At 40.2% G+C, this 18726-nt stretch overlaps 1 protein-coding gene across 1 annotated transcript; it reads right to left on the reverse strand.

Annotated features, from left to right (window-relative positions):
• Nucleotides 1-1728: 1728 nt before the first annotated feature.
• atp5mc1 (ATP synthase membrane subunit c locus 1) lies at nt 1729-10939 on the reverse strand. The gene is made up of 5 exons (XM_049561887.1): nt 10845-10939; nt 9283-9330; nt 8389-8469; nt 5598-5776; nt 1729-2160 (listed from the first exon to the last, which is right to left on the reverse strand). The coding sequence occupies exons 2-5, from the start codon at nt 9319-9321 to the stop codon at nt 2046-2048; spliced, it is 414 nt and encodes a 137-aa protein (XP_049417844.1). The 5' UTR covers nt 9322-9330; nt 10845-10939; the 3' UTR covers nt 1729-2045.
• Between the last annotated feature and the right edge of the window lie 7787 nt (nt 10940-18726).

Below are 18726 nucleotides of genomic sequence, written 5' to 3' on the forward strand. Positions count from 1 at the left end.
CGACTTTACGTGTTTTGTTAAGTTCAACTGAAGTGTCACGGTGAAAACCATGTGTTTAATTATTAAATCAAAGTATTTATGGAAAAATCTGTGATGAATATAAATCAAATGATATTCTTTTTACATCATAAAGTCCAAGCCACAGACGTACCGTTGCCTGACGGCATCATTGATATTAAAGGGATAGTTGGTATTTTTTGAAGTCAGAGGTACTTACCCATAGTCATTACATAAAGTAAATGTCAGTCGGTACAACCCAGTTTGGAGAAGCAAGCTGGAGTACCACACAGAAGCTTAGCAGTGTACTACTGTGGAGGGGTCAGCAACAAAACATATTTTAGCCCAACCTAAAAAAAAAAAAAAAATCAGTTGAAGTTTACCGCTCTGGTTAAAGCCACTAGACTCCAGAGAAAACGGTAATTTAAGCTTGCTAAACACAGGAGCTGATGGTCTACTGCTGCCTTCATCAGTTATTGTTGTAGTGTGACTTTGGTGGATCTGAACTAACCATTTTAAACACCAGTCACACAATAACACAAACTAACTGAAGAAGACAGGGCAGACCCGCAGCTTGTGTTCAGAGATGTTAAATCTGTTTTTCTTAATAGTCTGACTTTGAAGAGAGCAATATAACATCTTAATTTTCCTGTTGGAAATCACTGACATTAAGGTAAAGCAGAAAAATACTCAGTGTATGAGTGTGTTAACCTGATTTGTTTTAGGTGGGTCTTCTTTAGGTAGCTTTTGTTGCTGCCTCCATCCACAGCATCAGGTTGCTTAGCTTCCTTGTTGGTCTCCAGCCTGCTTCTTCAAACTGGGAGTGTGCCGATGGACATCTACTGTATGCATTATATGGTCTATGGATAGGTACCCCATACAAGCCCACTCCAAAACATCTGGACTCTCCCTTTAACACCCATTATTACAGTGAATTTAACAGGTTTTACAAAACACTCCACAGAACAGTCGCACCATCATTGATTCCATGCTTGAGTTAGTTACTGCACTGCATGGTTAAATCTGTTAATGACAGATACCAAAAGAACCTGTTTTTTTTTGTTAGGTTTTTTTTTTTTTCACTTTTTATGGAGGCTCTGCAGGGTCAGAACCCAGCGCTCAGCACCAAAATGTATCTTGTGATGTGGCATCCAAACTTCTTCAAAAATCACTTAAGATCTACAAAATATCAAGTCCTATATTATGACTAATTTATGAAAACAGAATATGGTATAGTCACAATACTGTTAATCTTATTTGATTTTACATTAATTGTTAAAGCCCAAATTAAATGCCAGTCATCATTTCATTACTCTACAAATGTCTTAATAGCATACTAGAGAGGAAACCAGAGGCTGCTGATGAGTGGGGTCATTGAAAGCCTGTTAAAAATGACCACATGAAAGACAAAATACAAGCACTTGTGATACCTTCCATTTTGTGAGTAAACAGTACATCTATTTTAGCAGGACATTTTGGCTCTCTACAGCTGGCAACTCATTTTAAAAGCTGCCATAATTACCACAGTTGATCGTCATACATCTGTTAATATTTTATAGGAAGTCAAAGGGGAACCTTGGTACTAAACACTTTGATGCCACCTTGTCTCATTTATAAAAAAGGCAAAGCATAGGAATGACATTTGGAACAATTACCCATTGTGTTTCTCAGCACATATGCAATAGTTTATTCTCTTAGCAAATAAAAAAAAGATTAAAACACTGCAGACTGTTTTTAGTTATCCCAACCATTTATTTTGGACAGATTATTTCAACCGAAGTGAGGTCTTACATAAAACTTCTGAAAAACAAAAATAAGCGTAGGAACATAAAAATGTAGGATTGGAGGTTTGTTAACCTCAGATGTAAATATTTTTCCATGTATATTTTTCTGATTGGAATGGCCTATCAGCTCATTCAGAGTTCCCATTCTGGAAACCCCCCTCCGGATGGAAGGGAGGGAGGGAGGGAGAAGGGAGCAAGGAAGGAAATGAGACAGGGTAGAGGGGGTAAGTGAAAGGAGCGGAGCTGTGAGGTGTGTTTTCAGGTTTACATGGCGAAGAGGATGAGGAACGCCACCATCAGACAGAAAAGACCCATAGCCTCAGACAGAGCAAATCCCAGGATGGCGTAGGAGAAGAGCTGCTGCTTCAGGGAGGGGTTCCTGTAGATGAGAACACAGAGGAGCACAGTCAGAAATGTTTAATTAAATGTCAATTTCACTGCAACCAAACAAAAGACAGGCATTTTCAAAACAATCTTGCAGGGTGGACACAAAGCTTCCGTTCTTCCACAAATCATGTGTTCAAAATTTTGCCATCCAAATATCATCAGAGTGAGAGGTCTGTGTGCAAACATTGAGAGGTCTGTGCGCAAACATTGAGAGCCCGAGTGAAATCACTGCATTTCCAGGACCTAATGAGCTAAAACAACAAGATGAGTAGCTGTTTTTCATGTCTTCTGCTTAAACAAATACCACACAATTAATAACAAGCCATTAACATGAATGTATCGAGGCAAGATGGGAGGGTGAACTATAACATGCAGAGAAAATGCCATGTATTACACCTGTTTAACTGTAGCTGCCCATTAATGGTGGCTACATTAGTGTTTGTGTTCTCTCCATTTGGGTCTGCTCAGGTCTACTCCATTTTGGATTGGGACCAGTTCTGATTGGGTCCCTTTTGGGCCACATCTTTTGATTATTTAAACCATGTGGGTTTTCCATGAGTAGGCTTTTGGATCAGGTCCAAAAAGACCTTTATACTGATTGAAATAAATGTGTTTGCTTGTGAACAAAGTGGCCTGAAGCCCCCCCAAAATGCAGTCACTTTAAAATATTTTGTTAAGTGATAAAGGAATTGTCTAGCATTTTGGGAAACGTGCATAGTTGCCTTCTTGTTGCAAATGTGATAAGCTTAATCTGCACAGTGAATATGTAACTAGAGCCACGAGCCTCTTTATTAAGCTCAACATAACACCAGGAACAGCTTGCCTGGCTTGGTCTAAAGATAAGAAAATCCACCTCGAGACTTAGCTTGGGTGATATCACAGTATTACGATATACCAGGGCATTTAGAAATCCCAACGGTATGATGTTAAATAAAGTCAAAAACACACCTAACTTGGTGAATTAAGGGTTTATTTTGACCAAACCAGATTTTGCGATTGTAGGATGTGGACTACAACTGACATAACTAGCCAAGAAGTTTTTGAGATTTATTTTGTTTCTGTAGAGTTTGAAATAAGTTTGTTTTACGATGAGTTAATAAGGCAATTAAGCTAGCCATAGTTCTGTAAGAGAAAAGAGTGAATTCAGAAAGTGTACAGTCACAATTCTCTGCTTAATAAGGAACATGGGTATAAGAATATTGCCTTTCTTGACATTTTTAGTTTATTCTATTTAGACTAAAAATGCCAAGAGAGCTTGTGGAACATAAGTGGCTGGTTGGCAGGGTGGGATGGAGTTGGGGTTGGTTAGTGCCACACACAAACACTATCATATACCGTATATCCTGGTGCAATTCCAAAAGTGTATGACAGGTATGGAAAAAAGAGATACCTCTCGAGCCTACCCAAGACTCCAAGAAGTTACCAGTCCTGACCAAGAAAGAGTCTGACACATAACCCTCACCATGAAACAGAAGCGTTGTTTTGTTTACGTTTAGATTATTACAAATGAGATAGACCATGTTATGCTGCATTCACATGGAATCAGGCAGAAAGCAGCAGAAAACACCTTCTGGATGGCACAGAAAAAACAAACAAATGATCCGATCGAATAGCAGGACCATAAAATGAAACATACATGACGGTATGTTGTGATTGTGGTGATGTTAAAAAAACAAACAAACAAACAAAAAAAACAACCCACAACAACAACTTGACATTAATAAAAGTGACATTACCAGAAGTTGTCTTTGTCATGACAAGTTGACATTAAATTTGTTTAGGATGTCCTTGTAATGACAAGTTGACATTAACATAAAGACATCTTCTGGTAATGTCATCCTGGTTAATGTCAACTTGTCATTACAAAACTGAATGACGCTCTTTTTAGTATGAGTTATTCTGGGTCATCATGTACAGTTGCTTCGCTTTCAGGACTCTCTCCAGCAGCCATTCTCGCCTCTAAACTTTTCTATATGTTCTCACCCGCTCAAGCGTGCCTGTGGTGTGCAGTAGTGAAATGAGTCCCCGCTGAAGCACTTTCCCGCCGCGCACAATAAATACCGGTTTTCGTTATGAACCGGTATACCGCCCAGCCCCATAATGTCCAATTCCGAAGCTTGGGAAAAAAGATATTACTGTAAGGCTACGTGGAGCAGTGAACGCTGTAGATTCTGATGTCTCAGTATAGCTGAAGAGTAAATTTACATTGTGTAAACATGATAAAGCCCTGTTAGCAAGGTTACAGCCAGCACTACTTGTTCACATCCACCATTGCACAAAATGTTGCCTCATTTGTGATGCCTCACCGAAGGAGATAACAGCGCACACTGTGACGTCTCAAGCCAGAAACTGTTTTCCCTGTCCACGCGTCAACAAGAAATACATTAAATTTCTGAAAATCTTCACCCATAGAGACAGTTTTGTAGTTTTTAGTGACCTAAAAATGCACTGTGTGTGGGGACGAAAGACCAAAATACATTGAAAAGGCTACGTTTAAAATACACCAGTGTATTGATGACAAGGCCTTACAATGCCCCTTTATCTGTAAGTCACATCCCAGGCCATTCAAGCCACACCAGCTGACTAGTTTAGTTTCCTGCTAGAACACTTCACACAGAATGATTAACATGAAAGAAATCATGTTCTTCTCATCTATGTATACAAATGTCAAGTTATTGTTACAGCAAAAAACTGAAGTCACAGGGTGTTGTCAGCAACAACAGCTACTCTACCTGGGGTCCGTGTATTGTTGGTTATTACATTCATTCCATTTGTCCCAGTCGCATCAGACAAATTACCACATACACAACGCTACACTGGACCTTGTTGCAGCAGCCAAAGCTGATCAGTACTGATGTCAGTAATGCTGCATTCAAATATCATAGTCGAACAGAGTAGTAAACAACTGTGTTATCAAAACGAGCCTGACTAGCGCTTGTGTGGTGGTCACTTGCATTGTGTCAGAGTAAATTTACATACAGTTGAGCTCTGCCTATATTCCCCTTGTTGTGGGGTGGGCCACCCTTTTAATTTCTGTACCTCAGTGGGCAGCGCTGGACTGCAACACAAGGTCCAATTCATAACTAACAGCAGCCTACGATGACTTAGTCAAACTAATGTCTCCAAGGTCAGGAAGGAGTTCTGGTGTTTCAAAGTAAAATTTCCTCTTCCCCCATCCGAAAAAAGTTTAGACAGCATTTTCAGGTAGATTAAAAAAGTCAGTTTCTAATCTGAATGGGTTGAAGGGCCATTCAGTGTTAGTGGCTGTAGAGGTGCTGTAGGAACACACCTGGCATCTCAGATAGTGGTTTGAAAAAAGGCTTTTATGTTGATTGTGATATCAGGGATTGCCACAGCAGTTAACACTGTGACACACTTCAGGATGCTGTGGATTAAATCATCCAAAAAGTTGATGGATAAAAACTTTACCTGGCATAGCCAATGATGAGGCTGCCGAACACTGTTCCAATTCCAGCTCCTGATCCAGCCACACCCACTGTGGCAGCACCAGCACCAATGAACTTGGCGGCAGTATCGACGTCCCGGGAGACAGCGCTGGTCTGGAAGGAGCGGGTCAGGACTGCAGACTGGCTGACTGGCAACAGGGCCTGGGAGAGGAGGGAAAGGAGAATTGACTACAGTACATGTCACTACCTGACCTGACCAGGTCAGAGCTGACCTGACTTAAGTGCAGTTTATGCATTTAATTAATTTTAATGTATCCACTGGAAGTCAGTTATATAGTACGTTGTCCATCACACATATTTACTGTGGATTTTGACCCACTGATTTGTTAAACCACAGGATGTGAGCGGTGCTAGCACACACCAAAGTCGTGAATTCAAATTTAATACCACCAAACAAAAATACAAGTAAACGGTAGGCAAACTGTGATGCTGGAAAACATAAAAGGAGACCTATTATGTTTTTCCATATTTTGTGTCTTATACTGTTACAACAAAGGGGTTATAAAGTGGAAATTTTTTTTGAAAAGGTAAGAAGAGCAGAAATAATTCCTTTGAGCAAAACCTCAGGTTTTCTAACATTCTGAATACTTTGCTGCAACCAGTTTTTTTTCTACTTTCCTTTCTACTTTTCTTAGTTATGATATAACAATGTGTGCCAGATGTCTTAATATGGTCATCTGCTCCTGGCACGCTACTACAAGTGTTAACATTACATAGCCAACATGAAACTACATGCCAATATTAGGGAAACGTGTAATCTTGGTTGCCAGTGTTGCTAATCTCTCTCTTGATGTGGATCATATTTCTGCTGGAAGATGTCCAGGTGCTGAGATACAAAAGATTTCACATGCTAAAAACATGAGACTGGAAGTGTGGTAGGCCAACTGAATTGTGGAGTTAGACTGTTCAACTGTTTTTCGTCATTTCTGTGTCCAGGAGTTTTTGGGTGGGCCTTCCAGCCATCCTTAATATAACCCCTTCCCAAATGCCAAATTACCACTGACAGAGCACATAGTATCAGTGTCATTTCTATCGCCTACCTGGCCAGCGAGCAGTTACTACTCACTGCTGTAGGAGTCTGCTGTGAACTAACATTAGCTGCTGTTAGCTTCTGAAAGAGAGGCTATCACCGCACAGCAACTCTTATTTACTGGTTCGGGGCGGGTGCTGTGTAACCATGTGTGTGCCGCTGGCTTAGCTGTTAACTACATTCTGTAGCGGCTCGTCCATGTTACTGTGCCACTGGATTAGCCGCTAAGGAGAGTCTAGCTGTGCAGTGGCTTGTTCTTTGGCTCTGTGTTTTTATCCACCACTCTCCCCGCCATCGCTCTCATAATTCACAGAGAAACCGAAGTGGCTTTAAACACAGGACCTGTAGCAGGGGCGGACTGGCCATCTGGAGGTTCTGGAGAATCACAGAATGGCCGGTACTCCAGGACGGCCAGCGGCCGGCACGCAGTCATCACCGTTTTTTTTTTATCCCTGATAATCTACTGTTCCACGTCCAGTCCGCTAGGTGGCAGCCTTTAAATTGGATGCCAGCCAGCCCATGCATATCTATGAGCCGGCAAGTGTTGCACACCAGTTGTTGTGGGCTGGGCCGAGTCAAACTCCAGGGCTGTTTTTTAGTCCCAGTCTGCCCCTGACCTGTAGGTTATCAGAGGATCTTCAATTTCTGGTCTGGTAATGGCGTTACTAACCATCATCTTGCAACAAGCTAGCTTGGCGTAGCGTGCCTCCCAGCGTGTTTCACCTGAGTACAAAGTTTTGGTTTGGTGGTGGGAGGGACAGACAGCATGTTGTCTTGTTGAGTGCAGTGGCACTGAGCACATTATATCAAACAGTTTAAGTTTGAGTTTAATAGGATAGTTCAACGTATGGTTTGGTTTTGATAAGAACCAAACCCAAAGCCTTGTACCGACTGAGTCAATACAAATATATGTATTGTTACACCCTTACTATGCGTTCATAGTTATATTACATGCCCTACCCATACCCTATATATTTAAAGTACACTGGGAGGTTGCTACCCTCACAGTCATCCAAAAAAGTTCTATATCCAGATGTATATTAAAAGGAGAACAACTCCTAAGTTAAGAATTCCAATGTGTTATTTCCATGGCCTGGGAAAGTTCAATCAGTATTTGTGAACATGAGCTACCCTCTGTCAAAGCCAGGAACCAGAGAAGGAAGTCTCAAACTTGTGATGTCATAGGGTATATAGTCTGGAGCTGCTCCATAGACAATGAATGGAAGCCTGATTATGTGGACCCACAAAATGTGTGTTCTCTTTTTTTATACTCAAATATGTTTTATTTTATTGTAGAGTTCTCAATTCTGAAAACAGAAATATTCCCATATGCTCAGAACATTCACCTGGGTGTTCTCAGTTTAATCTTGATCTTTCCCAAGTCAGTAGCATTGCAGCAGCTCCAGACTTTACATCCTATTACATCAAATTTGAGTTTTAGCACTCTATTTTTGGATTTGAGACAAAGTTGTTCTTAATATATTTGGACTGTCTTAAGACCACAGGAATAAAATGTATGGATTTTGAAAATGGCCGCAGTTCCTCTTTAACACTTATATCTTTGGTGTTGTAAACTAACAACGATATATGCGATACACTGATAAATATGACCAATATTGGCCATCCCTACGCACATCCCAGTGTTTGTAAAATGTGACTGCAGGAGGGTAAAAGCCATGTAAAGACAATTGGGTGCAGGGTCATTGAAGGTCAAAGGACTTACCTGCTGCTCCACTGTGACTTCAGGTCTGTTGAAGAGGGAGACTGAGACTGGCCGGGCGAGGACTCTGGACCCCCCACGCAGCTGCACACAGACAAAACTATATTATTACACTTCAACAATATGTCACCTTTAAAAAACATTTTCCATTGCAAAGGTCAAAAACAAAAGGCCAAAACTGAGCATCTCAATGTTTCACTTTTGGTAGCAGAAATAACAGATTAAATTGTGCAGTTTTTGGAGTAGGATCAGCTAAAACTTAAGGTATATCATAGTACAAGATGTCAACTGAGATGAGAGGTGCATTATGTTAATCTTGTTTTCTAAGAATAGAAGTTAAGTTTTACAATCTACCTTATTAAAAATATCTAGTAAAGCATAACAGTTAATTGAAGTAAAAACTTTGATCACGCTCTGTATTAGCTAACACAATGGATTCTGTCAAAACTGAAATGAAATGAACAGCAGAGCAGAAACAAACTGTACATCAAGTCTGACAAGATGATTATATTTGATCAATGTTATGATTAATAAATCAAATTATGGTGAAACACCTACTGCGGCAATCTCAAAGTTTCACACTGGTAGTTTTAGATCTAAGTACAGCAGGGCAATGAATCTACATCTGATGTTCTGCCTGTCCCGCTGAAAAGAGTGTCCAATGTAAATATGGAACACTCTACAAAACCCCCCATGACTGAGATGCCCAACATGCTGCAGGGCCACCTGACATGGAAATGCCACTAACTGTGCAACTGTCATAAAGAGCACTTACAAAACATGGCAGTGATTCATAACTACTGTGTCCTTGAATACAAAAAAAAGATCCCAAAAACTTGTATTAGTACTTGAACATCTTAAGAATATTATTCTCCAATAGTATTATGAGTAACTTACCACAGCTGGAGAAGTGACGAACTTGGCGCAGGCATACATGGCTGGAAGCTGCAGAGAGAAGAAACTGTTTACATGTGTAGTCAGTTTTCTTGTGCACAGTCACTTCTGGTTGATCAAACAGCAGATTCAGTTGTTCAGATTCACTGGATAAAGGCAATTTCAAGACTCAAACCTTGAACCTTTTAAGTTTAAACAGTGCAATTGCTATGCCACTAACAGCTGTCAGAAGGTTCAGACAATACACATCACAAATGCTGAAATTTATAGTCTACAGGTCTTGGAGGGCTTCATTTTCATATCAAGATGTGGGCAATAAATCTACATACTTCCTAACGATAAAGCGATTTTTGGTTTATAACTCAGGTGACTTTGAGAAAATTGTGTCTAAAGGAACCGGGGATTCAAAAAGACGCTGCAGCTCTGTGCCAGTTTGTTCTTTCCTGACCCACAGTTTTGACAGCTTTACTCAAGAGACAAGTTGGTTTAGGTTGACAGCTCAGGGTCAAAGTACACATAGATGTATGTTTCCAGTGCATACAACCCTACCATGTAAAATAAATCAGTTTCAGATTAACTACCCAATCACAGGAGGAATTACTAGAGTATGCAAAGGTCAAGTCTAGCAACAAGTTGACAGGGGAGATCAATTCTGGTTTGTTGCTCCTGACGCTCAGCCAGAGGGCTAATCCAATTGCATCGACTACTGCGAGGATCAGCTCCAAATAAACCGCTGAATATCCACACATGCTGCAGAATGAATGGCTCTAACACTCCCACTTTGAGACGCCATTAGCTGAAACCTCGAGGACGTTTCTGCTTTAAGTTGTGTTGCATGTTGTGGATTTCAGTAAATATCAGCATTTTGGGAAAAAGCCGATTTTAATTCTCGCAAGGCTGGAGAGAAGGCTAGCTGTGATCGTGACACCTGTTTAGACCTGGGTGTCCTCGCAGACGAGAAGCGCCGGAGCTAAGCTAAGTTGCTAAGCTAACCAGTCTGCAGTATTGAAGGTCAAAAATGAGCCACAGGCGGTCACATTGGGCCTGGGGACCTGGCACGGTGCACTCCCGGCTACAGTAAACTTCAACCGTGCCGTAATGCAATGACAAGGAGCGACATGACACCACAAGTCTCCGACAGGCATGTCCTTGTAGCGGCGAACTGATTCAAAGCACGGTAGGCCCGAGTGTCAGACATTTTACATTCAAGTGTCTATCAGAGCTGCTTGGCCGCGCTGTACTTAGCGTACGACTTGCTGCATGCACCAGCAGTAGCCTACAACCACAGCTACGGCCGAAACGCTGTTACTACTGCTCCATTACCTGTCATATAGATAAACCAAGAGCACCACATACTAATCGGCTCTAAAGTCATTTCTATTAACCAAGTCATTGAATGGCCGACCTAGCTTGATAGCTAACGAATATTAGCAATGACAGCTAGCTTTACAAGCGATTTCTGACGACTTCGGCTGTTAAGTTTAACTGTGCGACGCACATGCATTTAAAACGAGGACGTAAGTGAATGCATATGAAGTGTAGGAGCTATGAAATGCAAATATTACCGGTTTGTTACGGCTTTCGGAGGGCCCGGGATTAGCTGCTCTCGCACACAGCGGCAGTCAATGAATGTAGGAAGGGACAGATTGTCACCTTGTCATTTATAAGCTCAGTGTCTACGTCCTAAACGCCCATTGGCCAGAGAGAGCCCTCCTTCATTCATAATTGGCTCATCACCATATGACATCCGTCATCCTGGCCTATCGGATAGAACTTTATTGAACTACAATGTTTTTACTGGCCGGTAGGTTTTTAAGGGCGGGACTAAAGGAACTTTCATTAATTTTATTGGACAGTGTTGCCGGGAATGACGAGTTTACTAGGAGCGACCTTTCAAAGCACATCCAGTGTCCTATGTACCTATTGGTTGGTCTATAGGAAGTCCCGCCTTTTTAAAAATTTGTGTGCTGATCGCACAGCTCCCCACATTGTCAGAAGACCATTGGCAATACTGTTATTTTGGAAGATGTTATACACACAATTTTCACTCCATAATGCCACAATTTGTGACTGGATGACAGAGGGTATCCATGAAGCATGAAACTATTTTCCATTAAACACTCTATACACAGTAATGTAACACATCATCACAATTTTTCAAATAAAAAAAAGTCTAATTTACATTATACAGCATTAAAGAAGCTAATTTCAAGTTGATAAAATAATAATCCACTTCTCCATGGTATTAAGGATTCTATTAGCCTACTTGAGTAGAAAATATTAAGCTTGTCATTCCTATAATATAAAGTTTTTAAGACGAGAATAGGCTAACTTTAATATGTGCTCACTACTGACATTTGGCATTCAAACCTTTGAAATAGTTGAAATTCTGAATACAGTGTGGAACTACTCAAAGTTGTTTATTTTAAATGTTAAGTAAGTTTGAAATATCAGTTGAAAGGAAAGTGTTGAAATGTGAGGATTCAGTTTAGTTTAAGCACAGAAAGTCAAACTGTGCAAGATTACAATTGTCTCCCAATTTGATTAGGACCCCATTAGTGGAGTGAGAGCAAACTCAAAGACAAAAAAAGACACATATTGTGAATGTAGGCTATATCCTTTAAAATGTGTTTACGTTTCATCATACAGTAGATAACATCTGTCTTGAACATTTCCCTAGTTTGAGCGTTTCTAAATTGATTTAAATTATATGTCAAATCTACATAACTAATAAAATAGAAGACAGCACTTAGCTGTGGTCTATATTATTTGCACTTAATGACTGTAATTATAAACACAAACCATTTCCTTATCTTATTAGTTTATTATATTTACATAAAATAATAAATAGAACTAGGCCTATTATTCATAATAAAGCTGAGCATGAAGCAACACTGAATGAATAACATGTCACTACAGCTACAATTTGGGATTAAGGTTGAGATGACAAATTTAAAATTCCATAACAGAAATATTATTCTACATCATTTTCGTTAGAACAAACATCCAGATTCCTTTCCTCTGGCCTTCCTCCTCTCACAAGTTTATTAGCCCCAGTTAGAGTTAGTTTTAAACTGACATTTTTTGTTCAAAAACATTATTCATTGATTCCTTTATTAATTAATTTGTTTGCAAGACTAAGAGCAGTGGAAGAGAATTCAAATCCTTTACCTTAGCAAAATACTATGCTGAAAAAATACTGTTACAAGTTTAAGTCCACTCATATCTAACTATCCATTTTTGTTCCACTTAGGGACTGTTCTTTACTTATCAGAAGAAGTGTGACTTTTCTTTGAAAATTCTGACCCTACCCAAAGCAACAATTTTTTTTTTCCTTGAACCTCCCTGAGTGACTGGTGGAAAATGCACGACCCTCCCTTCACCACAGCGTAGTTATTATATTTTTTAAAACTTACCATTTGATGGGTAAAGGTAAAAAGTTAAAAGTTGAGGACAAAATCCCTTGGTTTATCACTCTTGTTGTGCATGCTGGTTAGCTCATGCAGACAGCTTATTTTTGACACATGATGTGTTTATGGACCATCAGAAATTCAATGATAATTTCTGTTTTTAAAATTTCAAGCTATGATAAATGGTGTAATTTTGATGATTTACAAAGGAAACATGCCCCTACCTGTGGCGGTTTGGATGGCATGTTTTCTTTAAAAAACAGCAATAAATTAAATTGAAAATAAAACCAATGAAATGTGTATGCCCCTCCCTTAAGACAAAAACAAACAAACAAACAAACAAACTAAAAATTGCTTGAAAAAATGTTTGACATGCCTCCCCCTTTTGCATCACCCCCTCTTGTCTCATAAGTAATGAACAGTCCCTTATCCAGGGCCGAGTTGCGGCAGCAGCCAGTTAAGCAATGTAATTCATACATCCCTCTCCCCAGCAACATTTTCCAGCTCCTCCTCAATCCCGAGGCCCTCCCAGGCTAAGTGAGATATATAAGCTCTCTAGCTTGTTCTGGGTCTATCCTGGGGTCTCCTACCAGTTGGACATGCCTGGAAAACCTCTAAAGGAAGATGTCCCCCATATGGCACTGCATCATGTTTTCTCAATTGTAAGGCAATCCTAAAAGCAATTCATCACATTGTCACTTTAGCATACTCTACCACAGGGCATTTACAAGGATACTTTTGCTGCCCCCACCCCAATTTTAGCAACAGTTTTATCTTAAATCGTTTCTTTATGTTTTTTAAGTTCCTTTAACATATAGCTTTTTAGCACAACTTCAGGAGCATATGATTTTATTTCATTGTTGGCACCCATAGACTTCCATACTCTCCCTCCCTGTGACCTCTGACCCTTGCGCCCTCTGCTGTAGTCTAATGTTCAACTAGTTACAGCAGCGTACTCTGCCAGTGCACCCATTTTAGCTTCCTCCAGATGAAAACGTCAGCTAAATGTTAAAAATGTAAATGTAAATAATTCAGTGCCATTTACTGGCGCCACTGAACGGAGGAAGCAAGCTGTCGGCTGATTTATGGTTACCATGCTGTCAGCTGATTGGCTGATCTCAGACGAAAACCCTGCTCATAAATATTCATTATATTCTGTAAAAGAATTATAGATTCCTCTATAGAGACTCAGAGAGAGACACACAGACCGAGGGTAAGGCATAGAGCTAATTTATTTACACCCCAGAGCAGCAGAGAGTGCCGTAAGATAAGACCTTACAAGTTTTCTTTGGTTTGGGAGACTACATGCTTATTGCTTATACTTTAAGAATTAGTTTTAATTTTAATTTAGTCTGGGTTTTGGTTTAGTTTTATACTTTCCTGTGTCTTTTTTTAGTGGTTATGTTTGTAGGCTACTTTTTAGGCCTACTTCTAACTTTATTTCATGTCAAAATAACCTTCAGGAGAAAATTACCAGAACATTATTTCTGCATCTGACAAAGTAGAAGCTGTGTCGCCAAAAGTGAAAACATACAGTAAAGAAACTCTTGAACTACTTTTAACAGTGTGCTCACGGTCTTCTCTAGTCTAGTGTCCGGCTGTATGCTGTGGTGTCATTGAGAAGAGGGCTGGCTCCGTCCTTGGGAAGGAATCAAAGACTGTAAAAAGTAATGGATGTAGCCACTGTGATGTCACCCATTGGTTCTTAGACTCCTGTTTTGGAGCCTCAAGTTTGGCATTTTGGCTGTCGCATCTTGGATTTTTGGAGCCAGAAGTGAACATATCTGGGAGACGCTAGCTGCTAACTTGGTTAGCACAGTGCACCTGATGCTATGGTTAACTTTGGGTGCATTCGTATGTGATGCTCTACACTTAAATGAGAGCCCTGTTGTTCAAAGTAATAGAGTGTGCTATTCCTACCTGAATCAACGAACAGTTAAGTTAATCACACTCTCACTCTGCTTGGTGCTCTTCTGCTCCATTTCCCCAGACAGAGCACCCAGAGTACGTTGTGCTGCTCTGAGAATTTGGTGTTCTGAATAATCGAATGGTACATTCCAACAATACTCTGAATTTACGAATGGTCCAATTTGTGCTGGAGTGTGCTCTGGCACTCAGATTGACTATTTCTGAATGCACCCCTTGACAATCCTAATGCTAATTTTCATTAGCCTACCAAAAAACAGGCATAACACCAATAAAACAAAATGTAAGCTATAAACCAGAAAAAAAGTGAAGATCCAACACTTTAGAGGGCCTTTTAGTACAACAAAATACTGAAAGGGACAAAAGGTTACAATTAACTTTCATGAATTGAGAACACACTGAAATAACAACAGTTATGGCTACACAAATATACATAGATACTACGTAAGAAAAGATAACGCATAGCTATGCCAGTGGTATGAAATGTATACACTTCCAGTCTACTAAGTAGGTGGGGTCATCTCCCTCTGCATAACCTCACCTAGGTATACAGTGCAAATGTATTGTTTGTTCCTTATCTTGACACTCGTTTTCATTAGTGTCTTAAATCAACGGTTGCCAGACCTCATAAGAATATGTTGCTAAAACAGAAATGTCTCAGACAAAGTTAATTTTCTCCTGAAATGTGTTTCTGAAAAAAATGCCATTTCAGTGTCAAAATGTTTAGAAAGGTTGAGGCTTGTGAAAAATGGGTCCAATATTTACTTCAGTGACTAAGGGGCAAAGGAACTGGTCATAATCCACAATAATGTGCTCACATTTACTTTTGCCATAAATAGACTCATGACCACTACTAGTCTCCTTAAGGGGACGGGGCAGTGTTACACAGATACAGGTAATGAATCCAAAGTGGGCCTTCTCGGTTAATCAGTGGTCTCTGACTGTATTGTGCGTGAATCTGGGGTTACGCCATGGTTACGTTACCTAACCAATGTTTTTGCCTTGATAGCAACTTGTAAACAGGCAGGCACCCAACTGCCACTCAAAGCACACCCTCCTTTAATTATGCATAACTTTACGCCTTAAAACATTTAGATAGAGTGAGTTTTAAAAATTCAACCCTGTACAGTTGTCATGAAGAGGGAAATTAGCTGTAGAGACCAAGAACATCTTTTTTGTACAAGGCTGTAAACATATTTATTTCTGATGTAAATGGATCTATGGGGATAGACTTGCTCTTGGAGCCAGCCTCATGTGGCCATTCGAGGGACTGCAGTTTTTGGCACTTCCTTGTTGGCTTCATTTTTCAGTTTCGGATTGTCGCTTTTGTGGAATTTGACTCTCTTGAACAGAATTGGGTAAGGGTTACTTTAAAAGTAATCGAAGTACTTTACTGCGTTACTTTTTTTAAAAAGTAACCAGTTACTTTATTGCATTACTCCCTGAGTAAAGTTACTGAAGTACTTTTAAAGTACTTCCAACGTTACTCCCTGAGAAAAGTAACTCAAGCACTTTTAAAGTACTTTTGAGTATTCTACATTTCCTATTGGGCAATGGACCACAGGACGCTAACTAAGCCTACATTTTTTGTCTCCAAAATTAAAGTTATGGACCACTTGCCCTTCACTGAGATCCAATTCTCCCATCACAGCTGTCACTTTGACCAGTAGAAACACAGAACGATCTGCTGCCATAGACAACTGTATGACAACAACACCCCAGCATTTTTAATATTTCCTCTAGATATGTTACCACACAGAGTAAAAGGGGGAAATGATGGTGTGGAACAGCAGAGGCACTCTGTCAACCCGCTGAGTTAACCTTACTGTCATTAGCATCAAGCGGGTCCATGTCATTGGTTCGACATGCCATTAGTCCGACTGTCCGCGGTGCTGAACGGCTCGCTGCGGGCGTATGGTGCGCCGCGACCGGCTTCAGGCGGAGCAGGCTCACGGCTTATGTGTTTGTCACTTTCTTTTTCATTTTAACCCACACCATGATCTTTTCCTAACCCTAACCAAGTGGTTTTTGTGCCTAAACCTAACCAGACCTTAGGGCATCATGATGATTTCGGAACGGACTGGAATGGTCGGAACAATGGGATGTCGAACAAATGGGCAGTTCCCCATCAAGCTAGCAAACAATGGTACATCCTCATGGTCAGACATAAAGTAATAACATTAACAAATAGCGGTGGGGCTTTTACTCACCACAGCTGAAGAGGCTCCCAGCTTCATTTGAAACAGACTACATTATAGACGGTCCGTTCTGTGTGTTTATATGCTCCCGTTGTCTTCATAAAGTTAACACATTGCAACGTCATTTCAAACTCAACAATTCCTGATTTTCCTTGAAATTAAAAGCCCTTGGCTGAGAGAATCCCTCCATTTTCTAAATAGGCTTTTATTGTGAAACATTTGTAGGAACTAGTTGTGGAGGATACAGTAACTTGAATGTTTGTCTACGGTGCTTCAAATGTAGCTCCTACCATCTGCTGACGTTTTTAGGTGACTACAACAACATGTTGGCTGGCACATGAACAGACACAGTGACTGAAATAATAGTAAAAGCAATAAAAACAGGACAAGAATAACCCGATGACAATCACACATGCCGTGAAAGACGACTGGGGATAATTGGTGAGTAGCAGCGTGTAGTGTGTCATGTCTGTCGGCCTGACATAGTGACTTTCAAAACAGAAGGCAGAAAAGTCATATAGTGTGTACCAGGCATAATGCAAGTCTGTCAGCAAGTCCTCCTCCACCTTTTTTTTAGACTCCACCGTAGACAACAGCAGCATTTCTCCGACCACGTGGCGAGCCACAAGCTCCGTGGCTTCTTTCAGACTGATAGGTTTAACATTATCTCTGTCATTAGAACCAAAAGACAGTCATTGCTGTTTCGGAGCTGAAGGACCAGCGTTCTAAAAGTAATGGAAGTAACTGATGGCTTGTAGAAAATGTCAAATATTTGAGTACTCAAACAGCAAACTAACGCGTTAGGTTACTCGTTACTGCAAAAAGTAATCGTTACTTTGTAACGCGTTATACCCAACTCTGCTCTTGAAAGTGTCAGATAAGAGATTAAGTTACAGAGCATCAAAACTACACCTCCCTTTATGCTTTCCTGGACAATAGGAACCTTGAATAACACATTGATAGCACCCCTGAACACCATAGGTGATCCTTTCTCTCAGTGACCATCAGTCTGTCATGCAAACCAAAGCCACTGTTTTTCATTTCTTTTCCATTCTGTGTGTCTGAAGACAATGCAGCCTATATATTTATTTTACAATGTACACTGAGCATCTTTGGCTTTAAACATTTCCCTCAGGATGAATAAAGTTTTATCTCACCTAGCCTATAAAAGTCAACAGTAGAGACAACCACCACAAATATCCAGGAAGTGCACACTGCGTTCTGCACATGACATTTTTGTTTTTACCCAGTAAACAACCAGTACTACCTGACCCTGGTTTGTTGTATGTTTGCAGTTTTTGGTCATTTAAATAACAAAAACATTTTTATTTAAGATTATGCATTGATTCCTGGATCCTCCAGTCTGCATGTCAAAATATTATTGGGCAAGATACTGAACCTCAAATTACTCCTGATGGCCGTGTGATCAGTACACGCGTGCATTGAATGGTTACTGAGTAGCAGGTGGAACCTTGAATGGAAGCCTCGGCCTCCAGTGTGTAAATGTGTGTGTGAATGGGTGAATGTGAGTAGTGTTTAAGTGCTTTGAGTGGTCAGAAGACTAGAAAAGTGTGATACAAATGCAAGTCTATTTACCATTGGGGTGTTCTAATAGCCACTTAACTGCAACATTCCCAGTTCCTGTTTGATTCAGGGACCTTTGTTGCTGGTCCTCTATACTGTACTGTATCATACTGTAATATGTTAAATGTTATACCGTCTTACCAGATTTTCCATCAGCAGGAGCCAAAGGATACAGATAACCCCGGTCCAAGGCCCAGATCTCTGGTGTACCTTTAAATGGGAAATGGGAAGTACAAGGGTTTACTTACTGACTTAGTGACTTAGCACAGACAATACAAGTTATATAATAGATCTACTGTTTTCATTATAACACATTTCAACTTATCTTA

The sequence above is a fragment of the Epinephelus fuscoguttatus genome, linkage group LG19 (genome assembly GCF_011397635.1).
Source record: "Epinephelus fuscoguttatus linkage group LG19, E.fuscoguttatus.final_Chr_v1".
NCBI lineage: Eukaryota > Metazoa > Chordata > Actinopteri > Perciformes > Serranidae > Epinephelus > Epinephelus fuscoguttatus.

Coding starts and splice junctions, on each gene's coding strand:
- atp5mc1 (XM_049561887.1), bottom strand. CDS start 9,321: ATGTATGCCTGCGCCAAGTTCGTCACTTCTCCAGCTGTG. Junction 8,470..9,282: donor TCGTCACTTCTCCAGCTGTG/GTAAGTTACTCA, acceptor GTCTGTGTGCAG/CTGCGTGGGGGGTCCAGAGT. Junction 5,777..8,388: donor AAGTCACAGTGGAGCAGCAG/GTAAGTCCTTTG, acceptor CTCCTCTCCCAG/GCCCTGTTGCCAGTCAGCCA.